Raw genomic sequence first — 20,472 nt, 5'->3', positions numbered from 1 at the left:
GATCAGAAGGGTGTTATACTGGAACCATACTGGGGGCACACTGGGATCAGAAGGGTGTTATACTGGAACCATACTGGGGGCATACTGGGATCAGAAGGGTGTTATACTGGAACCATACTGGGGGCATACTGGGATCAGAAGGGTGTTATACTGGAACCATACTGGGGGCACACTGGGATCAGAAGGGTGTTATACTGGAACCATACTGGGATCAGAAAGGGGCTATTTTGGGGAGGATGGGGCAGCACTGGGACCTCAGTGGGGGCTGCAATGGGGTGATAGTGGGGGCATACTGGGATCAGAAGGAGGCTGCACTGGGGAGGATGGGGCTGTGTTAGGACCGCGCTGGAGTTTGCAATGGGATGATACTGGAGCATACTGGGATCAGAAAGGGGCTATTTTGGGGAGGGTGGGGCTGCGCTGGGATGGGAGATGGGGTTGGGGCCGTTAATAACAGCACACGGATGGAGGGAGAGAGGTGAGGGCGCGATAAACCATTTATTTGACCTTTATAAATAACCCACACCCGTCCCTCTGCCCGACCCCGCAGGGCCGTGGGCCCTTCCCCCCCCATTTCCCCCCCCATCTCCCCAAATCCCAGCCCCATCTCCCTGAAGGCCACAGCTCCGTCAACCCCCACCGTCCCCCCGTCACTGCATGGGGCCGTAGGGCCAGCAGAAGGCCGCCCCGGAGAGCAGCATGTCGCGGATGAGGGTCTCGATGGGGGTTTTGCCCACGAGGCGCACGAAGAAGAGCTGCTCGATGGCGGCGGCGGAGACGCGGCGCAGGGCGGGCAGACGCAGCAGAAGCCGCCCGAAGCGCCCGGGCTGCGCGGGGTGGCGGCCGCGCTCGTATTCCTCCAAGGCGCACTGCGAGCGCTCCTGCACGCCCTCCACCCGGCCCGGCTCCGACAGCCCCGCCGCGTCTGTCCGGGGGGAAGGGGGGGGGGGGGGGGGGGGGGGGGGGCGTGAGGGGTTCCCCCCTTCGGCCATTTGACCCCGTTGCCAAACCGGGGTTGGGGTTTTTTTTGGGGGGGGAAGCGGTGGGATATGTGGGATATGTGGGATATGGGGTTTGCCCTCTGCTGTGCACGGGGGGAAACTGAGGCGCGGTGCCGCGCAGCCGCTGGGAGATGGGGTGGGGGCACACGGGCACAGCCTCGGTTAGCCCCACTCCATTGAGCCCCATCCACCCCATTGAGCCTCACCCCACTGAGCCCCATCAACCCCATTGAGCCCCACCCCATTGAGCCCCTCCACCCCACTGAGCCCCTCCACCCCACTGAGCCCCATCCCATTGAACCCCACCCCATTGAGCCCCAGCCACCCCATTTAGCTCCACCCCATTTACCTCTGCCCCATTAAACCCCATCCCATTGAGCCCACCCCATTGAGCCCCACCCCATTTACCTCTGCCCCATTAATTCCAGCCTGCCCCATTAAGCCCCACCCCATTGAGCCCCACCCCACTGAGCCCCATCCAGCCCATTTAGCTCCATCCCATTTACCCCTGCCCCATTAATCCCAGCCGCACCATTAATCCCCACCCACACCATTGAGCCCCACCCCATTTATCCCCATCCACCCCATTAAACCCCATCCACCCCATTTAGCTCCACCCCATTTACCCCTGCCCCATTAATCCCGGCCCACCCCATTAATCCCCACCCTATTTATTCCCATCCAACCCATTTATTCCTACCCCATTTAGCCCCATCCCATTGATCCCCACCCACCCTTTTTACCCCCACGCCATTAATCCCAACCTATCCCATTTAGCCCCATCCCATTAATTCCCACCCCATTAATCCCAGCCCCATGAATCCCACTCCATTAATCCCCACTGTCCCCATTTAGCCCCACCCCATTCACTCACTGCCCATTCACACTGAGCCCATCCCTTCCCAGCCCCATCTCCCCCACCCCATTTACCCCCACCCAAACCACACCCTATTAAGCCCCACCCGCTCCATTTAGCCCCGCCCACCCTCTGTCCTCCCATTCATTCATTCCACACCCATTCATCCCCCACCCCTTCATTCATTCCCCACCCATTACTCCCACCCCCCTTAGCCCCAACCCCATTGAAACCCCACCCCATTAAGCCCCACCCACTCCATTTAGCCCCGCCCACTTTCTCGCAGCCCGTTCATTCCTACCCATTCCTTCCCTCATTCCCCACCCATTCATTCCCAGCCCCACTACTCCCACTCCCTTCAGCCCCACCCCATTAAAACCCCACCCCATTAAGCCCCACCCTTTCCATTTCACCCCACCCTCTTTCTCCCAGCCCACTCATTCATTCCCCTCCCATTCCTTCTCTCATTCCCCACCCATTCATTCCCCATCCACTCATTCACTCACTCCCCATCCATTCATCCTCGGCCCCATTACTCCCACCCCCCTTTAGCCCCACCCTATCGAACCCCCACCCTATTCAGCCCCACCCTTTCCACTCCACCCCGCCCTCTCTCTCCCAGCCCACTCATTCATTCCCCACCCATTCCTTTTCTCATTCCCCACCCATTCATTCCCAGCCCCACTACTCCCACTCCCTTCAGCCCCACCCCATTAAAACCCCACCCTATTAAGCCCCACCCACCCAATTTAGCCCCACCCTCTCTCTCCAAGCCCATTCCTTCATTCCCCGCCCACTCATTCATTCCCCGCCCACTCATTCATTCCCCGCCCACTCATTCACTCACTCCCCATCCATTCATCCCCGGTCCCATTACTCCCACCCCCCTTTAGCCCCACCCTATCGAACCCCCACCCTATTCAGCCCCACCCTTCCCACTCCACCCCGCCCTCTCTCTCCCAGCCCACTCATTCATTCCCCTCCCATTCCTTCTCTCATTCCCCACCCATTCCTTCCGAGCCCCATTACTCCCACTCCCTTTAGCCCCACCCCACTGCAACCCCACCCTATTAGGCCACACCCACCCCACGTAGCCCCGCTCCCTCTCTCCCAGTCCATTCATTCCCCACCCATTCATTCATTCCCCACCCATTCCTTCTCTCACTCCCCACCCATTCATTCCCAGCCCCACTACTCCCACACCCTTTAGCCCCACCCCATTGAAACCCCACCCTATTAAGCCCCACCCACCCAATTTAGCCCCACCCTCTCTCTCTCTCCCAGCCCCCTCATTCATTCCCCTCCCATTCATTCCCCCACCCCCCCCCCCATCCCCCAAACCTGCGGCCACGACCCTCACCAGGCGAGAAGAGTGCAACAGCCTTCAGACACGCGTACTCGGCCGCATCGACGTGCAGCACCCTCAGCCTCTCCACCTGCTCCTGCAGCACTCGGATGTGGTCCATGAAGGCGACGACGCGCTCTGCAGCCATGGGGGCGGCGTGCAGCCCGGCGGCGGCCAGCAGCGGCGCGGCGTGCAGCGGCATGGAGCACTGCGCCGCGTTCAGCACGAAGAGCTCGCTCCAAGCCACGCGCAGCAGGGCAACCTGGTCCGAGAGCTGCAAGTCCGGGAAGAAGGGGATGCCTTTGGCCCACTCGATGGCGCTGAAGAGGAGGCGGGCGGCCAGCTCGCAGACGCTCTCGATGCCCAGCACGCCGCCGGGCTGCAGGCATTGGGTGCCGCAGCGGGTGGGAGGGTAGGGCTCGGCACGCAGCAGCAGGGAGATGAAGGTGCTCAGGGAGCCGGGAGAGCCGGAGGGGTCCCCTGGGGTCGGGGGGTACTGCGCTGCGCTGCTCGGAGTGGGAGCCGTGCGGCCCCTCTGCACCGCTGTGGGGGGAGAGGGGTCAGTGGTGGGGGGAGAAGGGCGGGGGAGGGGGGGTTGTGGTAGTGGGAAATGGGGCACTGCGATAGGAGAGGGGTGAAGAGGTAGGGGTGAGGTGTGGGGTGTGAGCAGTGGGAATGGGGTGCACTGATGGGAATGGGGTGAAAAGAGGAATGGGGTGAGAGAATGGGATGGGGTGGACCAATGGGAATGGGGAACACCGATGGGAATGGGGTGAAAAGAGAGGAATGGGGTGAAAAGAGAGGAATGGGGTGCCCCAGTGGGATGAGGTGGACCAATGGGAATGGGGAACACCAATGGGAATGGGGAACACCAATGGGAATGGAGTGAAAAGAGAGCAATGGGGTGAAAAGAGAGCAATGGGGTGAGACAATGGGATGGGGTGGACCAATGGGAATGGGGAACACCGATGGGAATGGGGTGAAAAGAGAGGAATGGGGTGCCCCAATGGGATGGGGGGGACCAATGGGAATGGAGAACACCAATGGGAATGGGGTGAAAAGAGAGAAATGGGGTGAGACAATGGGAATGGAGTGCACCGATGGGAATGGGGTGCCCCAATGGGAATGGGGTGGACCAACGGGAATGGGGTGGACCAACGGGAATGGGGTGAGACAATGGGAATGGTGTGCACCGATGGGAATGGGGTGCCCCAATGGGAATGGGGTGAAAAGAGAAGAATGGGGTGCCCCAATGGGATGGGGTGGACCAATGGGAATGGGGTGAGACAATGGGAATGGAGTGCGACAATGGGAATGGGGTGATAAGAGAGGAATGGGGTGGAGCAGTGGGAATGGGGTGCACTGATGGGAACGGGGTGAAAAGAGAGGAATGGGGTACCCCAATAGGATGGGGTGGACCGATGGGAATCTGGTGCACCAATGGGAATGGGGTGAAAAGAGAGGAATGGGGTACCCCAATGGGATGGGGGGGACCAATGGGAATGAGGTGAAAAGAGAGGAATGGGGTGAGACAATGGGATGGGGTGGAGCAGTGAGAATGGGGTGCACTGATGGGAACGGGGTGCAGTGATAATTTGGAGTGTGGAAAAGGATGGGGTGCACTGATGGCAATAGGATGCAGCAATGGGAATGGGGGTTCTGAAAAAACATGGGGTGTGCTGGTGGGAAATGGGGTGCATGGGTGGGAATGGGATGCACAAAAGGATGGGGTGCACGGATGGGAATGGGGTGCAGGAGAGGGAATGAGATGCAGCAATGGGAATGGGGCACAGCGATGGGACGGAGCACCGGGGGCTGCGGGGGGGGCACACTGCACACAGGGAGCCCCGGTGGGTTCCAGAACCCCCCCCACAGCATTTGGGGTCCCCTCCCATTCTTGTGAGGATGCTGTGCTAATGGGGTCCCCGAGGTGACACCGGGAGTGCCCCCCATAATGACAGCAGCCAATGGGGGGGGTGCACAGCAGCGTCCCTCCATACCCCCCTCCACCCTCTGAGGTTTTTGCCGTATGGGATTCAAACCCCAATGGGGTCACCGCACCTCCTTGTCGCCCCCCCACCCCCCGTGCTGTGGGGCCAGGAGGGCAGTGAGCTCACCCCACACTTATCCTAACACCGCCCGGCAGCCCTGATTCCATAGGGGTTGGGATAACCCCTATGTGCACCTCTGCCTGCCCAACGCTGCCCCATTGCCAGCCCCCCAATTCCCACCGTGACACCAAAAACCCCAAATCCTTTCTGCGTCGCCCCAAATCCTCATTGCAGCATCAACAATCCCAACCCCAAATCCCTATGGCGTCAATAACAACCCCAAATCCCCTTCGCATCACCCCAAATCCCCACTGCAGCACCAAAAATCCCCGACCCCCCCTTGCACTCAATTTTTGCCCTCTTTTTTTTTGGGGTGGAGTGAAGAATTGGGGTCAGGCTTGAGCTCATTTAGGGAGCAAACTGCAGCAGTGGCACAAAAGGGGATGGGTTCCCTCACCCTGAAAAAACGGAGACAAAATCCCATATGGAATAAGTGCCCAACGCTGCACGATCCCAAGCGACCCCCATCCATCCCAGTGCCCGTGGCACCACGTGGGGGCAAAGACCCCAATGACCCCAAATCCGAACCCCAAAGAAAGAGCCAAAACCTCAGTGACCTGAAGCCCTAAAGACCCCAAACCCCAAAGAATGAACTCAAATTCCAATGACCCCAATATCTGAGGAATCCAAACACCAAAAAGGCCAAATCCAAACCCCAAAGAAAGAGTCCAAACCCCAAAGAAGGAGTCCAAACCCCAACAGTGCCAATCCCAAACCCCAAAGAAAAGAGTCCAAACCCAAAGACCCCCCCCCCCAAAAAAATGCCCAAACCCCAAAGGAAGAAGTCAAATCCCAACAACTCCAAATCCCAAAGAAAGCGCCCCAACCCCAACAACCCTAAACCTCAACGACCCCAAACCTGAACCCCAAAGAAAGAGCCCAAACCCCAATGGCCCCAAACTCCAAAGAAACAGTTCAAACCCCAGTGATCCCAAATCCTAAAAAAGTACCTAAACACCGGTGACCCCAAACCCAACAACTCCAAACCTCAAAGACCTCAATTCCAAAACCCAAAGACTCCAAACCCCAAAGAGAACAAACCCAGTGACCCCAAAGAGAGAGCCCAAACCCCAATGACCCCAAACTCCAAAGAGTTCAAACTCCAGTGTCCCCAAATCCTAAAGAAGGTGCCTAAACCCGAAAGACTCCAAACCCAACGTCCCCAAATCCCAACAACCCCAAACAAAGAGCCCAGACCCCAAGGATTCCAGTCCCAAACCCCAAAGAGCACAAACCCAACGACCCCAAAGTAAGAGCCAACAACCTCAAACACCAAAGAGTGAGCTCAGACCCCAATGACACCAAACCCTAAAGAGTCCAAACACCAAAGAGCCCAAATCCCAAACTCCAAAGAATCCCCAATCTCAGTGACTCCAAAACCCAAAGAAAGACTTCAAATCCCAATGACCCCAAATCCTCAAGAAAGACCTCAAACCCCAAAGAGCCCAAACCCAATGACCCCAAACCCCCAAAGAAGACCCCAAACCCCAACAACCCCAACGCTGCCCCACAGCGCCCCCCATTATTATCCACCACCCCCCATTTCCCCCCCAATATTTTCCAATCTTCTCCTTTTCCCCCAAATTTCGCCCCATTCTCCCATTTCTTCCCCACCCCCCCATCATTTTTCCCCATAATTCCTCATTTCCCCCTTAATCTGCGCAGCTCTTCCACCTCCTTTCCATTTCCACAACTCCCCCATATCCCATTATTCCCCCATTTCCCCATTATTTGTCGGGATTCCCCCATTTCCCATTAATTCCCCCCATTTCCCCATTATTTATTGGGATTCCCCCATTTCCCATCAGTTTCCCACTTCCCCCATTGCTCCCAATGCCCCCCAATTCCCTCCTATTGCTCCCAATTCACCCCATTTTCCCCATTCTGTAATTTCCCCCATTTCCCCCATCTCCCACCCCCCCATTTTCCCCTATTTCCCCCCATTTCCCCCTATTTCTCCCAATTCACACTTCTCCCCATCCCACAGTTTCCCCTCCTTCTCCCACTTCCCCCATTTCCTCCCATTTCTCCCAATCCCCCACACCCCCCATTTCTCCCACATCCCCCATTTCCCCCAATTCCCACTATTTTCCCCACCCCCCCCACACCCCAATTCCCCCATTTCCCCCAAATCCCCCATTTCTCCCCCCTCTCCCCCCCCCAAAGCCAAATTCCTCCTCTTTTAGGGTTGCGTTCCCAATCATTCCCGCTCTCCTTCACCCCTCTGTGCCCCACATCGGCCCCACAGACCGACTCCGCAGAACTCAGAGTTGGAAGGGGGGCCGGTTTGGGATTGGGACATTGCGCCCCATTTGGGGACACAACAATGGGGTCGGGGATTGGGGATTGAAGGGGATGAGAGGTGGGGAGGGGGGGGGGAAGGAACGAGGAGTTCTCTTCCCTTTTCCCTCTCCCCTTTCCTTCCCCCCTCCCCCTTTCACTTCCCATCACTTTCCCCTTTTTCCTCCCCCCCCCCTCCCCTTTCCATCTCTCCCCCCATTTCCCCCCCCCTTTACCTCCCCATCTTCCCTGCACGTTCCCCATTTCCCCCAGACCCCACATCCCACCTTCCTTGTGCCCCCACTCACCCCATACCCCCCCCTCCCTTTACCCCCCCTTACCCCATTACCCCACATCCCACCTCCTTGTGCCCCTCATTACCCCATAGCCCCCCTTCTCGTTGCCCCCTTACTCACTCCCCCACCACACCTTCCCCATACCCCACCTTACTCCCCTATGCCCCCCAACCCCACACCTTCCCCATACCCCCCTTTACCCCCCACGATCCCCCATCCCACACCCCTTCCCCATGCCCTCCCTTACCCCCCCACAACCCTTCCTACCCCTCACCTTCCCCATACCTCCCCTTACCCCCCTATACCCCCCCACCCCACACCTTCCCCATGCCCTCCCTTACCCCCCATGCCCCTCCCACCCCTCCCCTTCCCTATACCTCCCCTTACCCCATGCCCCCCCAACCTCGCACCTTCCCCATACCCCCCTTCCCCCCCCACGACCCCCCAATCCTTCCCTTACCCCCCCATGCCCCCCAACTCTGTACCTTCCCCATATCCCCCTTACCCCCCCATCCCACACACTTCCCTATGCCTTCCCTTACCCCTCCATGCCCCCCAACCCCGCACCTTCCCCATACCCTCCTTACTCCCCCTTACCCCCCCACAACCCCCCCATCCCACACACTTCCCTATACCTTCCCTTACCCCCCTATGCTCCCCAACCCCACACCTTCCCCATACCCCCCTTACCCCCACGATCCCCAATCCCACAACCTTTCCCCATGCCCCCCCTCACCTCCCCATGACCCCCCCACCCCACACCTTCCCCATACCCCCCTTACCCCCCCCTTACCCCTTCTTACCCCCCCACAACCCCCCCATCCCACACACTTCCCTATGCCTTCCCTTACCCCCCATGCCTCCCAACCCCGCACCTTCCCCATACCCCCCTTACCCCCCCACGACCACCCATGCCTTCCCTTACCCCCCCATGTCCCCCAACCCCGCACCTTCCCCATACCCCCCTTACCCCCCCCTTACCCCTCCTTACCCCCCCACGACCCCCCATCCCACACACTTCCCTATGCCTTCCCTTACCCTCCCATGCCCCCAACCCCACACCTTCCCCATTCCCCCCTTCCCCCCCCACGACCCTCCATGCCTTCCCTTACCCCCCTATGCCCCCCAACCCCGCACCTTCCCCATACCCCCCTTACCCCCTCTTACCCCCACGACCCCCCATCCCACACACTTCCCCATGCCTTCCCTTACCCCCCTATGCCCCCCAACCCCGCACCTTCCCCATACCCCCCTTACCCCCCCACGACCCCCCATCCCACACACTTCCCTATATGCCTTCCCTTACCCCCCTATGCCCCCCAACCCCGCACCTTCCCCATACTCCCTTACCCCCCCTTACCCCTCCTTACCCCCCCACGACCCCCCATCCCACACACTTCCCTATGCCTTCCCTTACCCTCCCATGCCCCCAACCCCACACCTTCCCCATACCCCCCTTCCCCTCCCCACGACCCCCCATTCCTTCCCTTACCCCCCTATGCCCCCCAACCCCACACCTTCCCCATACCCTCCTTACCCCCCCACAACCCCCCCATCCCACACACTTCCCTATACCTTCCCTTACCCCCCTATGCCCCCCAACCCCACACGTTCCCCATACCCCCCTTACCCCCCCTTACCCCCCACGCCCCCCCCATCCCACACCCTTCCCCCATGCCTTCCCTTACCCCCCCATGTCCCACATCTCACACCCTTCCCCCATATCCCCCTTACCCCCCCCGCACCTTCCCGGCGCATCCCGACCCGCAGACACTTGCGCAGCCGGCAGTACTGGCACTGGTTGCGGTGGGGCTGATCCACGGGGCAGTCGCGGCCCCCCCGGCAGCTGTACCGCAGGTTGCGGCGCACGGAGCGCTTGAAGAAGCTCTTGCAGCCCTCGCACGTGCGCTGCCCGTAGTGCCTCCCGCTCGCCCGATCCCCGCACACCACGCACTCCCCGCTCCCCCCCGGAGCCCCTTTATCCGACGTTTTGGGAACGTCCGGGGGGGGCTGAGTGGGGTCCGGCCACGGAGCGGCGGTCAGAGCCATAGCGGGGAACGTGTGGGGGGAGTGGGGAGAAAGGAGTGGGGTGGGGATGGAGGAGAGGGGCAATAGGGGGCGCTGGGCGGGGTGGGGGGGGGGGGGTTGGGGAGATTCGGGGGGGGAGGAGGGAAAAATGTCTGGGATGGAGGAAGGGGGGATTTGGGGTGGGGGAGAGGAGAGAAGCGGGATGGGGGAGAAGGGAACTCCGGGAATAGGGAAAGGGGAGAGCAGGGATGGAAAGAGGGGAGGTTTGGGGTGGGAGAGGGGGGAATTGGGGGTGGGGTGGGGGAGAGGAGCGATAGGGGGCACCGGGATGGGAGTGGGGAACGGGGAGAGCCGGGGTGGAGAGAGGGGAGGTTTGGGGTGGGAGAGGGAGGTCGGGGATGGGAATGGAAGGAAGGGAAGAGCCGGGAAGGGGAAAGAGCTCCGGGATGGGAGGGGGGAGATCTGGGGTGGGAAAGGGGGGGATTTGATGGGGGGGTGGGGGAGAGGAGCAACGGGGGGCAGCGGGATGGGAGAGGGAGGGATTTGGGGTGGGAGAGGATAGCGCCGGGAATAGGGAACGGGGAGAGCCGGGGTAGGAGAGGGGGGCACAGGGAATGGGGATCGGGTTATAGGGGATGGGGAGAGAGCTGAAGGGTGGAGAAAAGGGGAAAGCCGGGATGGGAAAAGGGAGCTCCGGGAATAGGGAACGGGGAGAGCCGGGAAGGAAGGGGGGTTTGGGGTGGGAGAGTTGGGCACCGGGAATTGGGAATGGGATATCGGGGTTGGAAAAGGAGCTCCGGGATGGGAGAGAGGAGAATTGAGATGGGAGAAGGGAGCTCCGGGATGGGAGAGGTGGGCACGGGGGTGGAACGAGGGGAGATTTGGGATGGAACGAGGGGAGATTTGGGGTGGAACGAGGGGAGATTTGGGGTGGAACGAGGGGAGATTTGGGGTGGAACGAGGGGAGATTTGGGGTGGAACGAGGGGAGATTTGGGGTGGAACGAGGGGAGATTTGGGGTGGGAGAAGACAGCAGCACCGGGAATAGGGAACGGGGAGAGCCCAGGTGGGAGAAGAGAGCCGGGATTTGGGATCGGGAGCTCCGGGGTGGAAGAGGGGGAAACCGGGAATGGGGGTCGGAATCTCCGGGCTGGAAATAGGAACCCGAGAACGGGGAAGTGCGGGATGGGAGAGGGGAGAAGCGGGTGGGGATGGAGGGAATGCGGGATGGGGGAGAGCAGCTCCGCGATGGAGAAAGGATGGAGAACCGGGATGGAGGAAAGGAGCCCCGGGATGGAGAAGGGATGGAGCCCCGGGATGGAGAAGGGGGCTTCGGAAGGGAAGGGTGGGGATGGGGGAAAAGAGCTCCGGTGTGGGGAAGGGAGGAACGGAATGAGAGAGGCGGGGAGGGGACGGGGCGGGAGGAGGGGGGCGAGCGGAGGAGCGCGGCGAGGACGGAGGGATGGGGACGGAGAGCCGGAGGAGGAGGAGGAGGAGGAGGGAGAAAAGTTCCTTCTCCTCCCCGAGGGCCGCCCGGGGGTGGGGTGGGTCCCGGCTCCGGGGGCGGCTCCTCGGGGTTGGGGGGTGGGAGGGTCCCGGCGGAGCCCCGGAGCCGCGCTTCCTCCTCAGGCTCTGCCGGGCCCGGGGCTGCCCCACGCGTGTCCCGGTGTCCGTCCGTCCGTTTGCTCGGGCAGCTCCGTGTAGTGGGCGCGTGAGAGCGAATCCGAGGAGCTTTGGGGGGTCCGCGCGTGGGTGGGGGACTGCGCAGCTGGAGGTGCGCGCGTGTGCAGCGATGCGAGTGTGCAGTGCGCGCTGGGAGGGTGCGCGGGCACGTGTGGGTGCCTGGGTTCCTGCGTGTGCACGAGTGTGTGTGAGCGTGCAGTGGGCTCCAGGAGGGTGGTGGGGCGTGCAAGAGTGTGTGCGTGGACACGTGTGTGTGTGTAGGCGCGTGTGTATGGGCGTGTGCGAGTGCACGGGCACGTGTATGCACGTCTGTGTGCACGGGCCTTTGTATGCATGGGCACGTGGACACGTGTGCAAATATTTGTGTGCGGGCGTGTTTGTGCACGGGCACACGTGTGCACGGACCTCCTCCCAGTGTGTGCACTCGTGTGCACGTGGAAATATGTGTTCACACGAACCTGTGTGCACACACGTGTGCCTGCGGCTGTGCACAGCTGTGTGCGCGTGCAAACCTGCAAGCGTGTCCCCCTCTGCGCGCGCCCACGTGCGGCCCCGTCACGCGGCGCCCGGCTTAAGCCCCGCCCCCACATGGCCATATAAGGATCGCGTGGCTATATAAGGGCACATGGGGAGCGGGGCTTTCCGCGGCATAGCGTGACGTCAGCAGACTCCCCACCAATCAGTGGGAGGGGGGCGTGGCGAGGCCTGTAAGGGCGTGTCTCTGGGGCGGGGCCTACGGGAAGTGGGCGGGGCTTGGGGAATGGGGGTAGGGAGGGGGACACGAATAGGGACAGGGGGCAGAAATAGGGACAGGAATGGGGGCAGAAAAAAGGGCCAGGGTTGGGGACAGGGGACATGGAGTCCGGGGCCTCATTCCCATGCTGGGGAATGGCATGGGGACAGTGGGAACAGGGACAGGGGACAGCGATGGGGATGGGGACAGGGGACAAGCAGAAGAATAGGGACAGGAACGGGGATAAGGACAGGGACAAGAATTGGGATAGGAAAGGTGACAGGGATGGGGACAGGGACAGATACCAGGGCTATGTCCCTATGGGAGAGAGGGGATCAGGATGGGGAAAGGGATAGGGATAAGAATAGGGACAGATGTGGGGATACGAACAGGGACAGAGGTTAGGAACAGGGGGTGGAGATTGGGACAGAGAATGGGGACAGGGGACAGGAAAGGGGCAAGAACAGAGACTGAGATGGGGATGGGAACGGGTACAGGGAATGAGGACGGGGATGGGGACAGAGAGCCCGGGGCCACATCCCCATAGGGGTATCAGGAGGGGGATGGGGCAAAAATAAGGACCTCAATGGGGTCAGGGGTTGGAGACACGGGATGGGGCCAAAGGATGAGGAGAAGGGCGGGGATGGGGTCAGGGGACACAGCCCCATAGGGAAAGGGGACCAGGATGGGGATGGGGGTCAGGGGACACAGCCCCATAGGGAAAGGGGACCAGGATGGGGATGGGGGTCAGGGGACACAGCCCCATAGGGAAAGGGGACCAGGATGGAGCTGGAGTCAGGGACAGGAGAGCCGGGGCACAGGCGGCCCTAAATCAGAGCCTTCTCTGATTGCTCATAAACTCCAACACTGCGTTCCCAGCAGGGCTGGGGGGGGTGTGAGGGGGTGGGGGGCACCATAAGTGCCCCGGAGCTCCTTTTAGGTCAAATTCCTGGGCTTTTAGCTGCTGGCAGCAGGAATGGCATTGAGGTCGGCGTGGTCGGGGGATTTATGGGGATGGAGGGTTTATGGGGTGGGGGTTTCATGGGGCAGGGGGTTAATGGGGTGGGGGCTTTATGGGGCTGTTGCACTCTATGGTGCAACTTGGTGTCACACCCCACTCGTGTCACTCCCATATTGGCATCACACCCCACTCGTGTCACACTCCCATCGGTGTCACACTCCCATTGACGCAACGTTCCCACTCATGGCACACCCCTACTCGTGGCACACCCCCACTCGTGGCACAGTCCCTTTCGTGTCACTCCCCACTGCTGTCACAACCCCCGGTACAGCCCCGTGTCCCCCCCACCCGTGGGTGACACCTCCCTCCCCCTGTGTCCCCCCCGCCCGCTCCGTTGGATCCCACTGCCGCGCCGGTGCCGCGGGGGACGCTGGGAGTTGTAGTTCCGCCGTGACCACGTGACGGAGCGGAAGTGGGCGGAGGGACTCCATTTCCCATCGTGCCCCGCGGCGCAGCGGCGCTGCTGCGGAGCGTGGTGAGGGCGCTGGGGTCGTGAGCGCGACCCCATTGTGGTGGGTCGGGGGTGGGTCCTATGTGGGGGGGGCGGTGTGGGGTTGGATGGGGGGCACAAGGGGCTTAGGGAGGGCTCCGAGGGACCGGACCCTATAGAGGGGGGTATGGGGTTGGATGGTTATGGGGGGGGGAGGTTTGGGGGAGGGGGGGTTGTGTGGGGGTCCGGGTGGGGGGTGCAGCATCGGGGGGAGCTGTTAGAGGGGTCGGGGGGTGGGGGGCTCTGCGGGAGCAGATGCTGGGGGGGTATGGGGTGGTAGAGCGGGGGGTTTTGGGGGGCTCTGTGGGAGCAGATCTGGGTCAGGTCCCTCAGAGCCCCCCCCTCCCACCCAGACCTCCCCCTCCCATAACCTTCCATACCCCATCCGCCCCCCTCCCCTCCCCAAATACCCCCATTTATAGGCTCCAGTCCCTCAGAACCCCCCTGGAACTTCACCACCCCATACACCGCCACTGTACAACTGCTCACCCCCCCACCCCCAAATAAACCAAGTCTGCAGCCCCCCCCGAACACCCCCACCCCATTCCCCCATTTACAGGGTCCAATCCTTCAGAACCCCTTCAAAAACTCCCCACCCCATATACCCCCACTATATAACTGTACACCCCCACCCCTATAAACGAGGTCTGATCCTGCAGCCCCCCCAAACCTCCCCCCCCCACACCCCCCATACCCCATTTATACTGTCTGTTCCCTCAGAACCCCCCCAACACCTCCCCACCCCATACACCCCCACTATATAACAGCATACCCCACCCCTATAAATGAGATCTGATCCTGCAGCCCCCCCAAACCTCCCCACCTCACACCCCCCATACCCCATTTATAGGGTTCAGTCCCTCAGAACCCCCCTCAAAACCTCCCCACCACATACACCCCCACTATATAGCAACATACCCCACCCCTATAAATGAGATCTGATCCTGCAGCCCCTGCTGAACCTCCCCACCCCATAAACCCCTACTATATAACAGCATACCCCACCTCATAAATGAGATCCGATCCTGCAGCCCCCCCAAACCTCCCCACCGCACACCCCATATACCCCATTTATACTGTCTGTTCCCTCAGAATCCCCAAAAAACCTCCCCACCCCATACACCCCCACTATATAACTGCATACCCCCACCCCTATAAATGAGATCTGATCCTGCAGCCCCTGCTGAACCTCTCCACCCCATACACCCCCACTATATAACTGCATACCCCACTCCTATATATGAGAACTGATCCTGCAGCCCCCCAAACCTCCCCACCCCACACCCCCCGTACCCCATTTATAGGGTTCAGTCCCTCAGAACCCCCCTCAAAACCTCCCCACCCCATACACCCCACCTATATAACAGCATACCCTACCCCTATAAATGAGATCTCATCCTGCAGCCCCTGCTGAACCTCCCCACCCCATAAACCCCTACTATATAACTGCATACCCCACCTCATAAATGAGATCCGATCCTGCAGCCCCCCCAAACCTCCCCACCGCACACCTCATATACCCCATTTATACTCTGTTCCCTCAGAATCCCCCCCAAACCTCCCCACCCCATACACCCCCACTATATACCAGCATACCCCACCTCATAAATGAGATCTGATCCTGCAGCCCCCCCAAACCTCCCCACCGCACACCCCATATACCCCATTTATACTGTCTGTTCCCTCATAACCCCCCCAACCCCCCCCCCTCCCCACCCCCTCCCCACTCTCTGACCCCCCCTCTCCCCCTCCCAGCCCCGATGCCGCCCCCGACCCTCTCAGCGCTGCCCTCCGGCCCCGTCGCCCGCTCCATCCTCTCCAAGCTGACGGCAGCCCTGCAGCCCACCCACCTCCACCTGGAGGACCACTCCCCCCGGCACGGCGCCCCCCCCGGCTCCGAGACTCACTTCGGGCTGCTGGTGGTCAGCGGGCGCTTCGAGGGGCTCAGCCCCATTGAGCGACACCGCCTGGTGCACGCCGTGCTGGGCGCGGAGCTCCGGGGGCCGCTGCACGCGCTCAGCATCGTCGCCCGGACCCCCCAGCAGTGGGAGAGGGACCCCAATATACCCCAACCGCCCCCCTGCATGGGGGGGTCCAAGCGGGACAAGCGCCAGGCTGAGGGGGATGCAGCGGCGTCGCAATAGATGCAGTGTTATTGCGATAGGTGCTGCAGTGTCACGATAGATGCTGTGTTATCGCAATAGGTGCTGCGGCGTCACAATAGATGCTATGTTATCACTATAGGTGCTGCAGTGTCACGATAGATGCTGTGTTATTGCAATAGGTGCTGCAGCGTCGCGATAGATGCAATGTTATTGCGATAGGTGCTGCAGTGTCACGATAGATGTTGTGTTATCACTATAGGTGCTGCAGTGTCACGATAGATGCTGTGTTATTGCAATAGGTGCTGCAGCGTCGCGATAGATGCAATGTTATTGCGATAGGTGCTGCAGTGTCACGATAGATGCAGTGTTATCGCGATAGGTGCTGCAGTATTGCGATAGACGCAGTGTTATCACTGTAGGTGCTGCAGTGTCACGATAGATGCTGTGTTATTGCAATAGGTGCTGCGGCGTCGCGATAGATGCTGTGTTATCGCGATAGGTGCTGCAGTGTCACGATAGATGCTGTGTTATCGCGATAGGTGCTGCAGTGTCACGATAGCTGCTGTGTCATGGCAACAGATGCTGCATCATCGCAATAAATGCAGTGTCATTGCGATAAATGCTGTGTCGTTGTGATAAATGCAGTGTCATTGCGATAAGTGCTGTGTCATCACGACAGACGCTGCGTCGTGGTGACGGATGCGGTGTCATTGCGCCATGCACTGTCGCGATAGATGCTGTGTCATCGCGATAGGTGCTGCAGTGTCGCGATAGCTGCTGTGTCATGGCGACAGATGCTGCGTCATCGCAATAAATGCAGTGTAATCACGACGGATGCTGTGCCACTGTGATAATTGCTGCGTCATTGCAATAAATGCTGTGTCATTGCGATAAATGCAGTGTCATTGCGATAAGTGCTGTGTCATCACGACAGATGCTGCGTCATGGTGACGGATGCGGTGTCATTGCAGCAGATGCACTGTCGCGATAGGTGCTGTGTCATCACGATAGGTGCTGCAGTGTTGCGATAGCTGCTGTGTCATGGCGACAGATGCTGCGTCATCGCAATAAATGCAGTGTAATCACAACGGATGCTGTGCCACTGTGATAATTGCTGTGTCATTGCAATAAATGCTGTGTCATTGCGATAAGTGCTGTGTCATTGCGATAAGTGCTGTGTCATCACGACAGACACTGCGTCATGGTGACGGATGCGGTGTCATTGCAGCAGATGCACTGTCGCGATAGGTGCTGTGCCATCACGATAGGTGCTGCAGTGTCGCGATAGATGCGGTGTCATGGCGACAGATGCTGCGTCATCGCAATAAATGCTGTGTCATTGTGATAAATGAGGTGTAATCACGACGGATGCTGTGCCACTGTGATAAATGCTGCGTCATTGCAATAAATGCAGTGTCATTGCGATAAGTGCTGTGTCATTGTGATAAGTGCTGTGTCATTGCGATAAATGCTGTGTCATCACGACAGACGCTGTGTCGTGGTGATGGATGCGGTGTCATTGCGCCATGCACTGTCGCGATAGATGCTGTGCCATCACGATAGGTGCTGCAGTGTCACGATAGATGCGTTGTCACGGCAACAGATGCTGCGTCATTGCGATAAGTGCAGTGTCGTGATTAATGCTGTGTCGTTGCGATAAATGCTGTGTCATCACAACAGCCGCTGCGTCGTGACAGATGCGGTGTCATTGCAGCAGATGCAGTGTCGCGATAGACGCCATGCTATCGCGATAGGTGCTGCGTCGTAATAAACGCTGCGTCGTCGCAATCCGTGCTGCGTCATCGTGGCCGTTGCAGCGGAATTGGGGGATTTGGGGCTTTTTGTGCCCCCACCCCCATCCATCAGCAGCTGCAGCACAGCTCTGGGACCACCGCCGGGTGATGTGGGGACGGCTATGGGGGCAGATGGGGGGGCAGTTATGGGGGCAGGTGGATATGGGGGCAGATATGGGGTCATCTATGGGTATGGGGGCAGATATGGGTGCTGATGTGGGGGTAGATTGGGGGTGGATAGATATGGGGGGCATATATGGGGACAGATAGATATGGGGGCAGGTATGGGGCCACATATGGGGGTAGATATGGGCGCAGATGGATATGGGGCCACGTATGGTGTCAGGTATGGGGGCAGGTGGATATGGGGGCAGATATGGGGTCATCTATGGGTATGGGGGCAGATATGGGTGCTGATGTGGGGGTAGATTGGGGGCGGATAGATATGGGGGCATATATGGGGACAGATAGATATGGGGGCAGGTATGGGGCCACATATGGAGGTAGATATGGGCGCAGATGGATATGGGGCCACGTATGGTGTCAGGTATGGGGGCAGGTGGATATGGGGGCAGATATGGGGGCATCTATGGGTATGGGGGCAGATATGGGTGCTGATGTGGGGGTAGATTGGGGGCGGATAGATATGGGGGCATATATGGGGACAGATAGATATGGGGGCAGGTATGGGGCCACATATGGAGGTAGATATGGGCACAGATGGATATGGGGCCACGTATGGTGTCAGGTATGGGGGCAGGTGGATATGGGGGCAGATATGGGGGCATCTATGGGTATGGGGGCAGATATGGGTGCTGATGTGGGGGTAGATTGGGGGCGGATAGATATGGGGGGCATATATGGGGACAGATAGATATGGGGGCAGGTATGGGGCCACATATGGGGGTAGATATGAGGGCAGATGGATATGGGCTCACATATGGTGATATGGGGGCAAATGGATATGGGGGCAGGCATGGGGTGATGTTTGGGGGCAGGTGGATATGGGGCAGATATGGGGTGATGTATGGGGTAGGTGGATATGGGGCAGATATGGGGTGATGTATGGGGCAGATGGATATGGGGCAGATATGGGGTGATGGATGTTGTAGGTGGATACGGAGCAGATGTGGGGTGATGGATGGGACAGGTGGATATGGGGCAGATATGGGGTGATGGATGGGGCGATGGATGGGGCAGATGGATACGGGGCAGATATGGGGTGATGGATGGGGGCAGATGGATATGGGGCAGATATGGGGTGATGTTTGGGGGCAGATATGGGGCGATGGATGGGGCAGATGGATACGGGGCAGATATGGGGTGATGGATGGGGCAGATATGGGGTGATGGATACGGGCAGATATGGGGTGATATATGGGGCAGATGGATATGGGGGGGCAGGTATGGGGTGACATATGGGGGCAGATATGGGGTGACGTATGGGGGTGGATTCGGGGTGACGTATGGGGGCAGATACGGGGTGACGTATGGGGGCAGATTTGGTGTGATGTTTGGGGGCGGATTTGGGGTGATGTCTGGGGGCGGATTTGGGGTGATGTATGGGGGTGGATTTGGGGTGACGTATGGGGGCAGATACGGGGTGACGTATGGGGGCGGATTCGGGGTGACGTATGGGGGCAGATTTGGTGTGATGTTTGGGGGTGGATTTGGGGTGACGTCTGGGGGCGGATTCGGGGTGACGTCTGGGGGCGGATTTGGGGTGATGTATGGGGGCGGATTCGGGGTGACGTATGGGGGCAGATTTGGTGTGATGTTTGGGGGCGGATTCGGGGTGATGTCTGAGGGCGGATTTGGGGTGACGTATGGGGGCGGATTCGGGGTGATGTCTGAGGGCGGATTCTGGGTGACGTATGGGGGTGGATTCGGGGTGATGTCTGGGGGCGGATTTGGGGTGATGTATGGGGGCAGATTTGGGGTGATGTATGGGGGCGGATTCGGGGTGATGTCTGAGGGCGGATTCGGGGTGATGTCTGGGGGCGGATTTGGGGTGATGTTTGGGGGCGGATTTGGGGTGATGTTTGGGGGCGGATTCGGGGTTTGGGATCTTTTCCCTTTTTTGTGTGTGTCATTTTTTAATTCTTTACAAACATCTAAAAACTACAGCACGGCACAACTGCGCACGGACAGAACTACGGACGCGCTCCTCACGGACCAGCGACACCGAGGCGGGGGGGGGGGGGGAAGGGGGGGGCGGACAGATGGACGGACGCGGGGGTGGGGGGGTTGGGTGGGGGGGAGATGGGGCTGCTCGCGTTCTGGAGGGGCTGCAAAGTGCTGTTTGCATAGAGCTCAGCTCCCATCCTGCGCTGGGACTGAGCCTCCGGGGGGGGGGGGGGGGGGAGGGAAAGGGGGGGCACAGCGCTGGGACCCCCCCCCCCCCACCCCCACATCCCCCCACGGTGGGTTATAGAAGGGGGGGGGGGGGGTTATGGGGAGGGAGGGAGGGAGGGGGAATGTCCCAGCGCTGTATTTGTGCTTTGCAAACCAATGCTGGTTTTGAGGGTTTGGGGGGGGTGGGGGGTTGGGATTCAGGCGCCCCCCCCCCCCCCCCCCGCCGCCCCCCCCTGCAGCAAAAGGAAAATCATTGAAAGAATAGGAAAAATAAAGGAATTATCGGCGGGGGGGGGGGAGGGGGTCAGGGAGAGGTGACCCCATTGTGCCCCCCCTGTCCCTCTGCTGCTATGGGGCGCACAGCTGCGGGAGTGGG

At 59.9% G+C, this 20,472-nt stretch overlaps 2 protein-coding genes across 3 annotated transcripts; one reads left to right on the top strand and one right to left on the bottom strand.

Annotated features, from left to right (window-relative positions):
- Window positions 1-650: 650 nt before the first annotated feature.
- LOC777082 (steroid receptor seven-up) lies at window positions 651-9,938 on the bottom strand. The gene is made up of 3 exons (XM_025143600.2): window positions 9,635-9,938; window positions 3,218-3,745; window positions 651-925 (listed from the first exon to the last, which is right to left on the bottom strand). The coding sequence occupies exons 1-3, from the start codon at window positions 9,936-9,938 to the stop codon at window positions 651-653; spliced, it is 1,107 nt and encodes a 368-aa protein (XP_024999368.1).
- Window positions 9,939-13,774: 3,836 nt separating this feature from the next.
- Window positions 13,775-17,376, top strand: LOC107049580 (bolA-like protein 1). Of its 2 annotated transcripts, none has more exons than XM_015273309.4 (2): window positions 13,775-13,828; window positions 15,599-17,376. In XM_015273309.4, the coding sequence occupies exon 2, from the start codon at window positions 15,604-15,606 to the stop codon at window positions 15,985-15,987; it is 384 nt and encodes a 127-aa protein (XP_015128795.2). In that variant the 5' UTR covers window positions 13,775-13,828; window positions 15,599-15,603; the 3' UTR covers window positions 15,988-17,376. The 2 variants fall into 2 exon arrangements, with proteins under 2 accessions (XP_015128795.2, XP_015128796.2); XM_015273310.4 differs by having other exon boundaries at window positions 13,775-13,865.
- The last annotated feature ends 3,096 nt before the right edge of the window (window positions 17,377-20,472 follow it).

Source organism: Gallus gallus, chromosome 25 (genome assembly GCF_016699485.2).
Source record: "Gallus gallus isolate bGalGal1 chromosome 25, bGalGal1.mat.broiler.GRCg7b, whole genome shotgun sequence".
Taxonomy (NCBI): domain Eukaryota; kingdom Metazoa; phylum Chordata; class Aves; order Galliformes; family Phasianidae; genus Gallus; species Gallus gallus.
The sequence above is the reverse complement of the archived record's forward strand: the minus strand, read 5'-3'. Positions and strand labels throughout refer to the sequence as shown.

What these genes read in the sequence shown, in the direction of transcription:
- LOC777082 (XM_025143600.2), bottom strand. Translation starts at nt 9,938, where the DNA reads ATGGCTCTGACCGCCGCTCCGTGGCCGGACCCCACTCAGCCCCCCCCG. An exon ending in GGTCGGGATGCGCCGGGAAG is followed by an intron (nt 3,746 to 9,634) that starts GTGCGGGGGGGG and finishes CTCCCCCCACAG; the next exon opens with CGGTGCAGAGGGGCCGCACG. An exon ending in TGTTGCACTCTTCTCGCCTG is followed by an intron (nt 926 to 3,217) that starts GTGAGGGTCGTG and finishes CCCCCCGGACAG; the next exon opens with ACGCGGCGGGGCTGTCGGAG.
- LOC107049580 (XM_015273309.4), top strand. Translation starts at nt 15,604, where the DNA reads ATGCCGCCCCCGACCCTCTCAGCGCTGCCCTCCGGCCCCGTCGCCCGC.